Source organism: Periplaneta americana, chromosome 4 (assembly GCF_040183065.1).
Source record: "Periplaneta americana isolate PAMFEO1 chromosome 4, P.americana_PAMFEO1_priV1, whole genome shotgun sequence".
Taxonomy (NCBI): domain Eukaryota; kingdom Metazoa; phylum Arthropoda; class Insecta; order Blattodea; family Blattidae; genus Periplaneta; species Periplaneta americana.
In genome coordinates, this window is record NC_091120.1 from 207,213,341 (window position 1) to 207,225,840 (window position 12,500).

The window sequence follows — 12,500 nt, forward strand, 5'->3', positions numbered from 1 at the left end:
CCGGTCAGCGTGCACGCGGGTTCCCTCGACGCCGCAGGGCCGGACCTACTCGCACTAGACTATCTAATGTATCCCTCATTGGTCCGTGGAGTCCGTTCCCTAAGGGCCCATCGTTGAGCTCGTTCAAAAACAAATTCGGTTTAGAATCTTGGTGTTGCGAAAGACGGCAGGAAGAGGCGTTCGTTGTGGGGTCACACGGCCGTGTCCTGGACGACCAGCCGGGGGCCCTGCGCCCGCTCCTACTTGTAGAGGGGGCACGCCAGCAGCTGGCAGCAGCCCAGCACCAGCGCCAGCACCAGCAGCGCCGCCAGCACGGCGTACACCACGCCCAGGTGCACCAGCGCGAACACGTACAGCGTCTCGTGGCACCAGCGGTTGGGCTCGAACAGCGTGGGCGCGAACTCGGGCCAGGCGATGTGCAGGATCCAGTAGTTGCCGAGCGCGAACCAGGCGGCGAGGAACAGCGACAGCGCGGCGGACAGCAGGCGCGTGCCGGCCGAGGGCGTCAGCGTGCCGTCGTCCAGCGGCGCGCCCAGGTCCAGGCGCTCGTAGCGCCGCGAGCGCACCTGGCGCCACAGCAGCCACAGCATCTTGAGCGAGCCCAGCGCGCCGCCCACCACCATGTACACGGGCAGGCGGGGCTCCACGGGGCAGTCGCGCAGGAACTGCGCCCCCATGATGAGCATGAGCAGCGGCAGCGACGTCAGGCACACCAGCACCACCGTCACCACCACTGCAACAGGTCGAGACATCTGGTGCAGTGTGGGGACTGGGCAGGAAACATTAGTGTTGCAATGTACAGTAGGGTTGGTGTTCTGTTGTTTCACTGTGCGTGTTCATATTTATTATTTGGGTTATTTATTGAAATTCTGATATGAACTTGGATTTAATTTTTTTTTTCAAGATTTTGAACTGTCCATAGTTATATCTTTTGTCTTCCACTTTTTCATTATAATGACAATAGTAATAATAATAATAATAATAATAATAATAATAATACTTTGTTAAAATTTTATTAGGTGATGTCAGTGCCCAGTTTACTATATGGAAGCGAAACATGGGTTATGAAAAAGAAAGATGCCTCTAGGTTACAAACAAACGAGATGAAATTTTTGAGAAGCGTAGCAGGTTACAGGAAAATAGAACATAAAAGAAATGAAGAATAAGAGAAGAACTTGAGATATATGAATTAAACACCAAAATAGAAGAATATAGAAATATATGGATGTCTCACATTTCAAGGATGCAGGACGACAGGATACCATATAAGTTTTGGAAATATAAACCTCGGGGAAGAAGAAATATTGGAAGACCATCCAAAAGATGGATGGACCAATTTCAGTAGCTGCTACAGGAATCAATTTCCTAATGCATGAAGGATGATGATGATAATGATAATAATAATAATAATAATATGATTATTATTAATATTATTACTACTATATTCTGTCTCTTTTACAACACGAATGGCCGTATTGTATCTATTATGTATAAATAAATGCTCTCCGGGGGAAAGGAATTGGCCACTCTACCCAATTATCTGTTGGCCTAGTTGCCTCGTATGTGGTACCATGTTGGCATCACTTGTGATGTTCAGATCTGTCTTCGGACAGTTGACTAAACAACAACAAATGCATTTCAACTTTTACTATGTACAGAGTCTTGGACAAGTAACTGGATGAATTTGATTGCAGTGTCCCCGATCTCAAATCAGGCATCGACCCTTCTTCTTTGTAGCAGTGTTAAACGCCTACTCATTATAATCATAATGCACAGCGATATTAGATAGAATATGCAATGTACAAAGCAATGAAACATGTGCCGCCACTGCCACGATCATCAGAGTGCATTGGAGGGTGACACGACAGAACAGTGTCAAAGATATGATCTCTAATGCTGACTTTCCAGACCTGATGCCCAGGATACCAACTAACATCACTTGCATACTACGCTCTACGGCACCACGAAATATTTTTATGTCCGAGGATCATCCCTAGCGGTACAGTTTTCTAGTGATCAGGTACTTATGAACGACCCTGCATATAACTTTGTCATCATGGTTTCAATGCTCGAATAGCGATTTTTGCGCGACTCACTTGTTTTGTAGACGATGCGCAGGGCTCGGCACACGAAGTCGCAGGTCCCCGACGCCTCCATGTTGGCGTCCTTGAGCTGGTACACTACGGACCCGTACGCCGTCAGCCCCACGTCGGAGCTCAGCTTGGTTCGCTCGCACAGGTGGCGCCGGTCGTCCGCCGACACCTGCAACACCAGCCGCTGCTGATTCTGCTCAAGGCACAATGACAGCACGTCGCTGTGAAGGGCATACCTGGCTCACGTTGCTGCTGGCCCTGCGAGATCCCATGTCCGACCAGCCGCCGCTGTAGCCCAGGTTGATCTGGGCTCCTCTGGCCGACACGGACATGCGGTACGGGGAGGGCGAGGGCTCCATGAAGCCCGCGCCCCGCTCGAAAGCCGCCTCCACGATCCCGCGCCCTGCCTCCGGGACTAGGCTGCCCCGCGGACTGCGGCTGGGGCTGCGGCTTGGATCCGGAACCAGGCTGTTTCTAGGGCTGCGGTTTGGATCAGGCACCAGACTGTTCCTCGGACTTCGGTTTGGATCTGGCACCAGACTGTTCCTCGGGCTTCGATTTGGATCTGGCACCAGACTGTTTCTAGGGCTGCGGTTTGGATCAGGCACCAGACTGTTTCTCGGACTTCGATTTGGATCTGGCACCAAACTGTTTCTAGGGCTGCGGTTTGGATCAGGCACCAGACTGTTCCTCGGACTTCGATTTGGATCAGGCACCAGACTGTTTCTAGGGCTGCGGTTTGGATCAGGCACCAAACTGTTTCTCGGACTTCGATTTGGATCTGGCACCAGACTGTTTCTAGGGCTGCGGTTTGGATCAGGCACCAAACTGTTTCTCGGACTTCGATTTGGATCTGGCACCAGACTGTTTCTAGGGCTGCGGTTGAAGTCCGGAGCCAGACTATTCCTGGCGCTGCGACTGGAATCCGGTACCAGGTTAGCTCTCGGACTCCGGTTACAGTCAGGGACCAAACTATTCCTAGGGCTGCGGCCGGAATCCGGAAGAAGACTGTTGCGAGGGTTCCGGTTCTGATCCTGCACTAGACTGTTCCGGGGACTGACCCGGGTTGGTTCCGGTACGAGACTGTTCCTTGGACTGGTCCGCGTCGGCTCCGGGACAAAGTCGTTCCTGGAACTTATGTCTCCCGCGATGCTTCCGCGCGGACTCCGGGCGCCGTCCTCCGGGCTGTCCCGACTGTCGGACGCGCCTACAGCCACACTCGCGCGCCGAGTTCGCACTGTGGGGCCCGCGCTGCCGCGAGCCTGAGGAGTTCCTCTCTGAGGAGAGCTGGCGGCGCTGCTTGCAGCACTGCGGGATGCCCGGCGCCTGCGCGAGGAGGCGGTGCGGTGCAGCATGCTGCGAACAGAAGGAGACTTGAATGCATGCGCAGAAACCGAAATGTTTCTTTTTAAATTAAAGATTAGCATCCAACTAAATTCCCTCGCAGAATACTAAAATAAGCTCTAGGCTGGTTGACGTTTGCTATTCAGCCAGACGTTCCAAATAAGTGGGGAGAATTTGTTTGCTTCTCTTAAACAATCACCGATATTTTTAAGTTTTGTGGTGTATTCGAACCCATTGGTTTGACACATGGTGCACTTAAAAGATTCTTTTTCGTACGGACGGGTGGCCACTGCTTGTTTGTGGTTTGTGATTCGTAGAGTCCGCATACCCCAGACCTTGGACGCACTCTGAGGTGCTCCTGCTCACAGAGGCACTCGCTTTTGGATTTGATGAGTTCGAGAAACATCGTATACCAGGAAAATCTATTTCTAATAAGGATCTAATGTGCTGTCTCCTATAGAAACTCTTAATGTACAGGGTGTAAAAAATATACGTTGCAAAGGTCGTTGCTAGATAGATCATATTTTTTTAGTAAACCTATGTCCAGAAACGCTTTGTTTACTTTCTAGCGTCTCTGAAATGTGGAGGAGGGCGTAGGCAGTACAGATCACAAAAGCTAGTAAAGAAATAAAAAAGATAATTGAAAAGTAAACAACATTTCAATCAACCACAGAAGGTGCTCTAAATGGCTGCCACCAACTTCCATACATTTTGTGCATCACCTGGTTATGTCTTGTCGAACTTTATGGCGTTCCAGGACACTTCGATCATGAGGTATGTGGATCCGGAACCAGACTGTTTCTCGGACTTCGATTGGATCAGGCACCAGACTGTTTCTCGGACTTCGATTTGGATCAGGCACCAGACTGTTTCTCGGACTTCGATTTGGATCAGGCACCAGACTGTTTCTCGGACTTCGATTGGATCAGGCGCCAGACTGTTTCTCGGACTTCGATTGGATCAGGCACCAGACTGTTTCTCGGACTTCGATTTGGATCAGGCACCAGTCTGTTTCTCGGACTTCGATTTGGACACCTTTGGCAACAGATGAGTTGGACATGGAGGCCCAATAGCCTGGCCCTCTCGCTCACCTGACCTGACACTATTGGATTTCTTTTTCTGGGGGTACATGAAAACCCTGGTGTACGAGACTCCCGTGGAGACACAAGATCTTGTGGTAGGAATTCAGGTAGCAGCTGGCGTCATCCGAGATATGCCGGCAATCTTTCCAAGAGTTCGACATGACATAACCGGCGATGCACAAAATGTATGGAAGTTGGTGGCAGCCATTTGGAGCATCTTCTGTAGTTGATTGAAATGTTGTTTACTTTTCAATTATCTTTTTTATTTCTTTACTAGCTTTTGTGATCCTTACTGCCTACGCCTTCCTTCATATTTCAGAGACGCTAGCACGTAAAGAAAGCTTCTGGACATGAGTTTATTAATAAAATATGATCGCATGATACCCATCTACCTACCACAGAGCGTTGTAACATATATTTTTTACACCCTGTACAATCAATCAGGTAACCTCGGAAACTTTACGAGTCCAGAAACATCGCATTCTAGGAATCTAGTGAAGTTTTAAATCGTCTCATTAAGGACAAACTTCCATGCCTAGGACGGATCTCAGAATGCTGCCGCTAGACCACAGGATCTGCTCATTAGGCTATATAGTCATTTTAATAGCACTGATAGATAACATCGCTTGTTGTATATGGAAGTAGCAGAACCTATCTACGGTTGTATTGTGTTCTACTAATGCTGCTAAGAAAAGTGCGATACTCTACACTGCCATTTCATATTCTACAATAGTCTATCAAAGCTATGTAATAGCTACCTGCTCTCGTTGCAGCACTGGCCATACAAAGGCCGTACGAGTGTCTATTATTATTATAATTATTATTATTATTATTATTATTATTATTATTATTATCATTATCATCATCATCATCATCATTACTTCCTCCATATGAAATTATGGAGGAACTGAAAGCTGTTGGATATCACAAGGACCGACAGATAAACACGGACGGAGCTGTATCCAAGATGGACCGGCTCACTCGACACATGCGGGGTGCACGCCTTCCTAAAGAACATCAATACCGAGTTTTAAAGAGGACCGCCAACGAGGCAGACAAAACGAGTGTGAACAAGAATGACGGGGAAGGGAATAAAAATGGGGTGCAAAGAAATACAAAAGCACTCGGTGAGAACATTCAATACGAAGAGGAAAGAGAGACAGAACTGAGAATATTGTTGATGAGGAAGAAAGAAGAACCAGAGTGATAGAGAGTAGGACAAGGAACTGAGAGTGAGCACAAGAAGTGAGAGGAGTCTGGATTCGAACCCAAGCTTACGGCACGGACCTGCCTCTCCCCACTTCCGGCAAGTAGTCCGGTAGCTCAGAGCCAACGCGCCAGTTCCTTGTCATGTTTAATGTCGCTCTTAAGACTAAACGAACTAATGGATACGGTCCCCATACAGTAAGATAATGAATCTTAACCTTACAAAGTCATAGGAGTAGCTCAGTCGGCTAAGGCGCTTGTCTACCCATTCTGAGTTGCACTCGGGCGCGGGGGTTCGATTCCCGCTAGAGCTGATTACCTGGCTCGGTTTTTTCCGAGGTTTTCCCCAACCGTAAGCGAATGTCAGGTAATCTATGGCAAATCCTCGGCCCCATCTCGCTATCATCAATACCGTCGACGCTAAATAACCAATTAAAAAGAAAACAACCTCGCAACATTGGTCACTGCAGCTATGACCTTATGGCTGTCAACATACTTACCAAATATAAGTTAAGAGTGATTGTAATAAATAACCAATATAATATAATATAATATAATATAATATAATATAATATAATATAATATAATACAATATAATAATATTTTTGCCGAAATTTCCATATCCTCCCATACCACATACGGAAGGAAAAAGTACTTAAATAATTGAAAATAATCTCAAAATTAGCCTATAACACATCTTTCTGGGGACACGATGTGATTACTGTGAATGTTATATACAATCCATATAGTACACAACATCCCATACTGGGTAATTAGCAAAGCAACATCTTTAGCACGACTTGTGCCTTGTGGGCATCCCAATCCCGACCTGCACCCTTCTGAACGCGAGTCCTTCTACACTCGGTCTACTGTTGTAGATAACAATAACTAACATTAGGCATCTCAGTCATAGCAACCTGATAAAATACCAGATGAAACTGTGAATTAATTAAATAATTGAAATATGACCATTTGGTTCAGGAAGAATAGGCCTACGTTTTTTTTCAACGATAATTCCTTCAACATATTTTAGTGTAAATTGTATGTAAATAATTTAAATCCGATTGTGTTGATCCATGGAGCACGTATTTTGATGCAAAGATACGTCCTTTAACATGTTTTTGTTATTGTACCCAAATAATTAAAATACGACCATTTGGTTCAGGAGCATCCACTTAGAGTAGATTACAAGAATTAGTCTTGAATATGTTATTATTATTATTATTATTATTATTATTATTATTATTATTATTATTATTTAATAAATCACTCCAAACCAATGTGAATATAGCGTGGAATATGTATGAAGATAATTTGTTTGTGTTGGTCTCATTGTTCATCATTGTTTACGTAAATTAAACAAATGAAAATTAACACGGGACGTAAACATTATTGTACGCAGTCCAGCCCTCTGTAGTCCTGAACATCCACGACCATGAATTATAATTTATTCACAGCGATATTTCACCCAAGTACCAGAGCACCAATGGAGTGAAATAATTCATTGAGTTTTAACCAATGAAAGCCAACTATCTACTACAATGTTGTCACACCTGATGCGCATTTGTTTAATATTTTGTCGTACCTGATGTTCAGATGTTAATTCATAATTTCATTCTTTCCTTATAATGCCGTGAGCCGTGATGTTGTGCTAGCAGATGTAGGCTTAATTCAGATCATCATTATCATCATCGTCATCATCATCATCATCATCACTATCACCATCACCATCACCTAGTGGTCTGTCAGGTCTCTAGCCATCGCATTTTAGATCTTCTTAAGTTACTGCACCCTCTTGCAACGTATGATAAAATTCGTTTTGGTAAACGAGTATAGGGCATTCCAGTAACATGTTCTTTCTAATAACAAATATCAAAATATGATTAATTATTATTCAGGACAATTAATGTTGGTATAGATAATATAGTCACTATGTCATACTTTATTCTAGTGAAGGCAGTTTCAAATGTAAGCTTGTATTGTAATTGATTTTAGATGATACTTATATTTGTACCTGAAGATGCCCCATCAGGGGCGAAAACGTTTGTATCAAGATAAAATAGGATGTAACACATCAATATTTTTTTCTCATATGTAATGCAATGCTTAAGCCATATTGACTGAATAATAATTAATCATATTTTGATATTTGTTATTAACACGAGGCTTGGCTGAACATTTCCAACATGAATTGTAAAAAAATGTTCTTTATAGTTCAGTATACATTGATTTATATGTCGAATAATTGAATCCATTTTTAATTCTCTGAGTAAGTCCTCATTCCTTCTGTGGTCAAGCAGGGAATGGCCAGGACCCTCATTTCCTGCCCTGTATCTGCCCTCCCGATGGTCCACGCCTCTCTGCCGTTTGTAAGAACTGATTGTGCAGGAGTGTTGTAGAGCCGCAGTCTGGTGTGTCTTGCACTTGAGAAGGCTACTTACTTACTTACTGGCTTTTAAGGAACCCGGAGGTTCATTGCCGCCCTCACATAAGCCCGCCACCAGTCCCTATCCTGAGCAAGATTAATCCAGTCTCTACCATCATATCCCACCTCCCTCAAATCCATTTTAATATTATCTTTCCATCTACGTCTCGGCCTCCCCAAAGGTCTTTTTCCCTCCGGCCTCCCAACTAACAGTCTATATGCATTTCTGGATTCGCCCATACGTGCTACATGCCCTGCCCATCTCAAACGTCTGGATTTAATGATCCTAATTACATCAGATGAAGAATACAATGTTTGCAGTTCTGTGTTGTGTAACTTTCTCCATTCTCCTGTAACTTCATCTCTCTTAGCCCCAAATATTTTCCTAAGCACCTTATTCTCAAACACCCTTAATCTCTGTTCCTCTCTCGAAGTGAGAATCCAAGTTTCATAACCATACAGAACAACCGGTAATATAACTGTTTTATAAATTCTAACTTTCAGACTTTTTGACAGCAGACTGGATGATAAAAGCTTCTCAACCGAATAATAACACGCATTTTCCATATTTATTCTGTGTTTAATTTCCTCCCGAGTATCATTTATATTTGTTACTGTTGCTCCAAGATATTTGAACTTCTCCACCTCTTCAAAAGATAAATTTCCAATTTTTATATTTCCATTTCGTACAATGTTCTCGTCACGAGACATAATCATATACTTTGTCTTTTTGGGATTTACTTCCAAACATATCTCTTTACTTGCTTCCAGTAAAATTCCCGTGTTTTCCCTAATCGTTTGTCGATTTTCTGCTAACATATTCACGTCATCCGCATAGACAAGCAGCTGATGTAACCCGTTCAATTCCAAACCCTCTCTGTTATCCTGGACTTTCCTAATGACATACTCTAGGGCAAAGTTAAAAAGTAAAGGTTGAGAAGGTTGGAAAACTTTATTTATTACGTCTAGGATCTTAATGAATTTAGAAATTTTAAGCTTCATATCTTCTTCTGTTTCTTCAACAAACGGAAGGTTGTAACCGAGTGACTTGGTTCGTTCTATTGATATGTTAATTATTATGAGTTGGCTTTGTATCTAAAATGCCATTATTTTTGTTTTCTGTGTTCAGATTATCAGTCTTCTCTATGTAGTTCTACGACTCAGTTTCAATATTAAGTAAGGTTCTTGTGACTTTGTAAGCATCGTGGTGTAACTGATTTTTATAAACCAGGCTGAAGCTCAACGAAATTATTCCGCCATGTCTGCTTGCTGTCTATTGTTTACTCGAACAATGCCGCACGCATTCAGAATGAAGTTGGAGGGATTATTTGTGTTTCTATCGGCGAACTCTACACGCTGGTTGTCTTCCACGGTTATTAATTATTATTTCAGCTGCTACACCAACATATTTTGATGCTTCTTGTGTACCCAGAGAATAAATTTGCTATGTTTGGGATTGCTGCATCCAACCTAAATTTCATTTTATGAATTTTAATCAAAACTGTATGGTGTACACTCAGTTTAAATTGTACTGGGTTCTATTTTTTCTTGTGTCTTAATTCTTTTGTTTGAAACTTGCTTATATAATTTTTCATTTTAAATCTTATTATGAACTATTCTGCGTCGCAAGGCAAACCCAAAATATTGGGTCAGACCAATAATTTATATTAAATTGGTCTACAATGCGAACTGGCACATTTGCTAAGAAAGGCGTAGGCGCAAAGGATGCTCTGCATATATATCTGATTTATTATTTACACTTCTTAATTATTACCTCTTGGAATGGAATGAAAAAGTCTGTCATTGACTCATGTCAAGTTTTGTAATGTGACAATGTGAATACGATGGATAGAACCACATGGTGGACGATATATGAACAAACAAAACGTGATAGATTGCCTACATATAAATAATAATAAATGTAAATAATGAATGTTCGAGGGCGTCATTTCGAGCATCTGTTGTGAGATACAAAATGGTAGCGTTCGTTGTTTACTCAGATTTGTAAATGATAGGAAAATAATTTAAAAATATAGATATTATAAAAAACAGTAAGCGGCAGCGTTACACATGTTTAAGCCCCTATTTCCTTCATATGACTTCGCAAATGGCTTCTAGACAATGAGAAGATTCATTGCCCGTCATTGGTCCCTATCCTGTGCAAGGTTAATCCAATCTCTAGGATCATATTCCACCTCCCTCAAATCCATTTTAATATTACCCTCCCATCTACGTCACGGCCTCCTCAAAAGTCTTTTTCCCCCAGGTCTTCCAGCAAACACTCCGTATAATAATACTTACTTACAAATGGTTTTTAAGGAACAGAAGGTTCATTGCCGCCCTCACATAAGTCCGCCAGCGGTCCCTATCCTGTGCAAGTTAATCCAGTCTCTATCATCATATCCCACCTCCCTCAAATCCATTTTAATATTATCCTCCCATCTACGTCTCGGCCTCCCCAAAGATCTTTTTCCCTCCGGTCTCCCAACTAACACTCTAAGTATATGCATTTCTGGATTCGCCCATACGTGCTACATGCCCTGCCCATCTCAAACGTCTGGATTTAATGTTCCTAATTATGTCAGGTGAAGAATACAATGCGTGCAGCTCTCCGTTTGTGTAACTTTCTCCATTCTCCTGTAACTTCATCCCTCTTAGCCCCAAATATTTTCCTAAGAACCTTATTCTCAAACACCCTTAAAATCTGTCCCTCTCTCAGAGTAAGAGTCCAAGTTTCACAACCATAAAGAACAACCGGTAATATAACTGTTGTATAAATTCTAACTTTCAGATTTTTTGACAGCAGACTAGATGACAAAAGCTTCTCAACCGAATAATAACACGCATTTCCCATATTTATTCTGCGCTTAATTTCCTCCCGAGTGTCATTTATATTTCTTACTATTGCTCCAAGATATTTGAATTTTTTCACCTCTTCGAAGGATAAATCTCCAATTTTTATATTTCCATTTCGTACAATATTCTGATCACGAGACATAATCATATACTTTGTCTTTTCGGGATTTACTTCCAAACCGATCGCTTTACTTGCTTCAAGTAAAATTTCCGTGTTTTCCCTAATCGTTTGTGTATTTTCTCCTAACATATTCACGTCATCCGCATAGACAAGAAGCTGATGTAACCCGTTCAATTCCAAACCCTGTCTGTTATCCTGAACTTTCCTAATGACATATCATAATAATAATAATAATAATAATAATAATAATAATAATGATAACAGTAATAACAATAGTAGTTATAATAACATAATAATAATAATAGTAATAACAATAATAATAATAATAATAATAATAATAATAATGATAGTAATAATAATAATAGTAGTTATAATAACATAATAATAGTAGTAATAATAATAATAATAATAATAATAATAATAATAGTAATAATAATAGTAGTAATAATAATAATAATAGTAGTAATAATAACATAATAATAATGATAGTAATAATAATAATAATAATAATAGTAATAATAATAATGGTCTCTGAAGATGGAATTGCTCGGCGCACTCACTCGCTAGGAGGGTTGCCTGGTAACAAGGCGAGGCGTGGCTGCGCCGCCCAATCCTCAAGACGCGGCCGGGCAAGGTTTTGATCCTCGATTCGTGACGTCATCAAACTAGATATGGGCGATGTAACAAAAGCAGAGCGATCCTAGTGACTGTGACTATAAAAAAGAGGGCGAGTAGATATAGTGTGGACCGCTCCTCAGGGTGCACAGAGATAGGCTACTAACAATCGATCTTTGATATAGGAATCGTGTTTCGTCTTAGGCGTCACGTAACCGCATTATGGTCGTAAACACTACAGATAAATTATTATGATGCACCGAAGTAGGCCTACAGGAATTCTGCGTTATCATATGTTAAAGGATGGATAGAACAGAGAAAATTTCTCTCCGGCACCGGGACTCGAACCCGGGTTTTCAACTTTACGGGCTGACGCTTTATCCACTATGCCACACCGGATTCCAGCTCTGGTGCCGGATCGAATTCCCTCAGTTTAAGATCTATCTCTCAGTTTTCCCTTAGGTGGCCAATTCTCATGCAGTAAGTGGCATGACAGTGGCACAATGTCCAACACACTATGTACAGAGGTGCACTCATTACGAGTGACTAAGTGGCCGGGATCCGACGGAATGAGCTCCGTCTTGAATCACTAAGTGATTACTTACGCATATCATATTATGAAGTACATGTGATGTTTCAGTGCAGGAATCCTGCGTTATCGTGTGTTAAAGGACGGATAGAACAGAGAAAAACTGAGCGGTAGAAGAAACTGAGGGGATTCGATCCGGCATCGGAACTGGAATCCGGTATGGTTTAGT

General features: G+C 42.3%; 1 protein-coding gene across 1 annotated transcript in view; it reads right to left on the bottom strand.

Moving 5' to 3' along the window:
* Positions 1-12,500, bottom strand: part of LOC138698747 (uncharacterized) — a 72,006-nt gene that overhangs the window by 9,853 nt on the left and 49,653 nt on the right. The window contains exons 3-5 of the mRNA XM_069824975.1: positions 2,330-3,449; positions 2,097-2,262; positions 1-733 (exon numbers count right to left, since the gene is read on the bottom strand). The exon at positions 1-733 is cut by the window's left edge and continues 9,853 nt beyond it. Of these exons, the coding sequence (XP_069681076.1) occupies positions 240-733; positions 2,097-2,262; positions 2,330-3,448 (1,779 nt within the window). The 5' untranslated portion in view covers position 3,449 and the 3' untranslated portion in view covers positions 1-239. The remainder of the gene's footprint in view (positions 734-2,096; positions 2,263-2,329; positions 3,450-12,500) is intronic.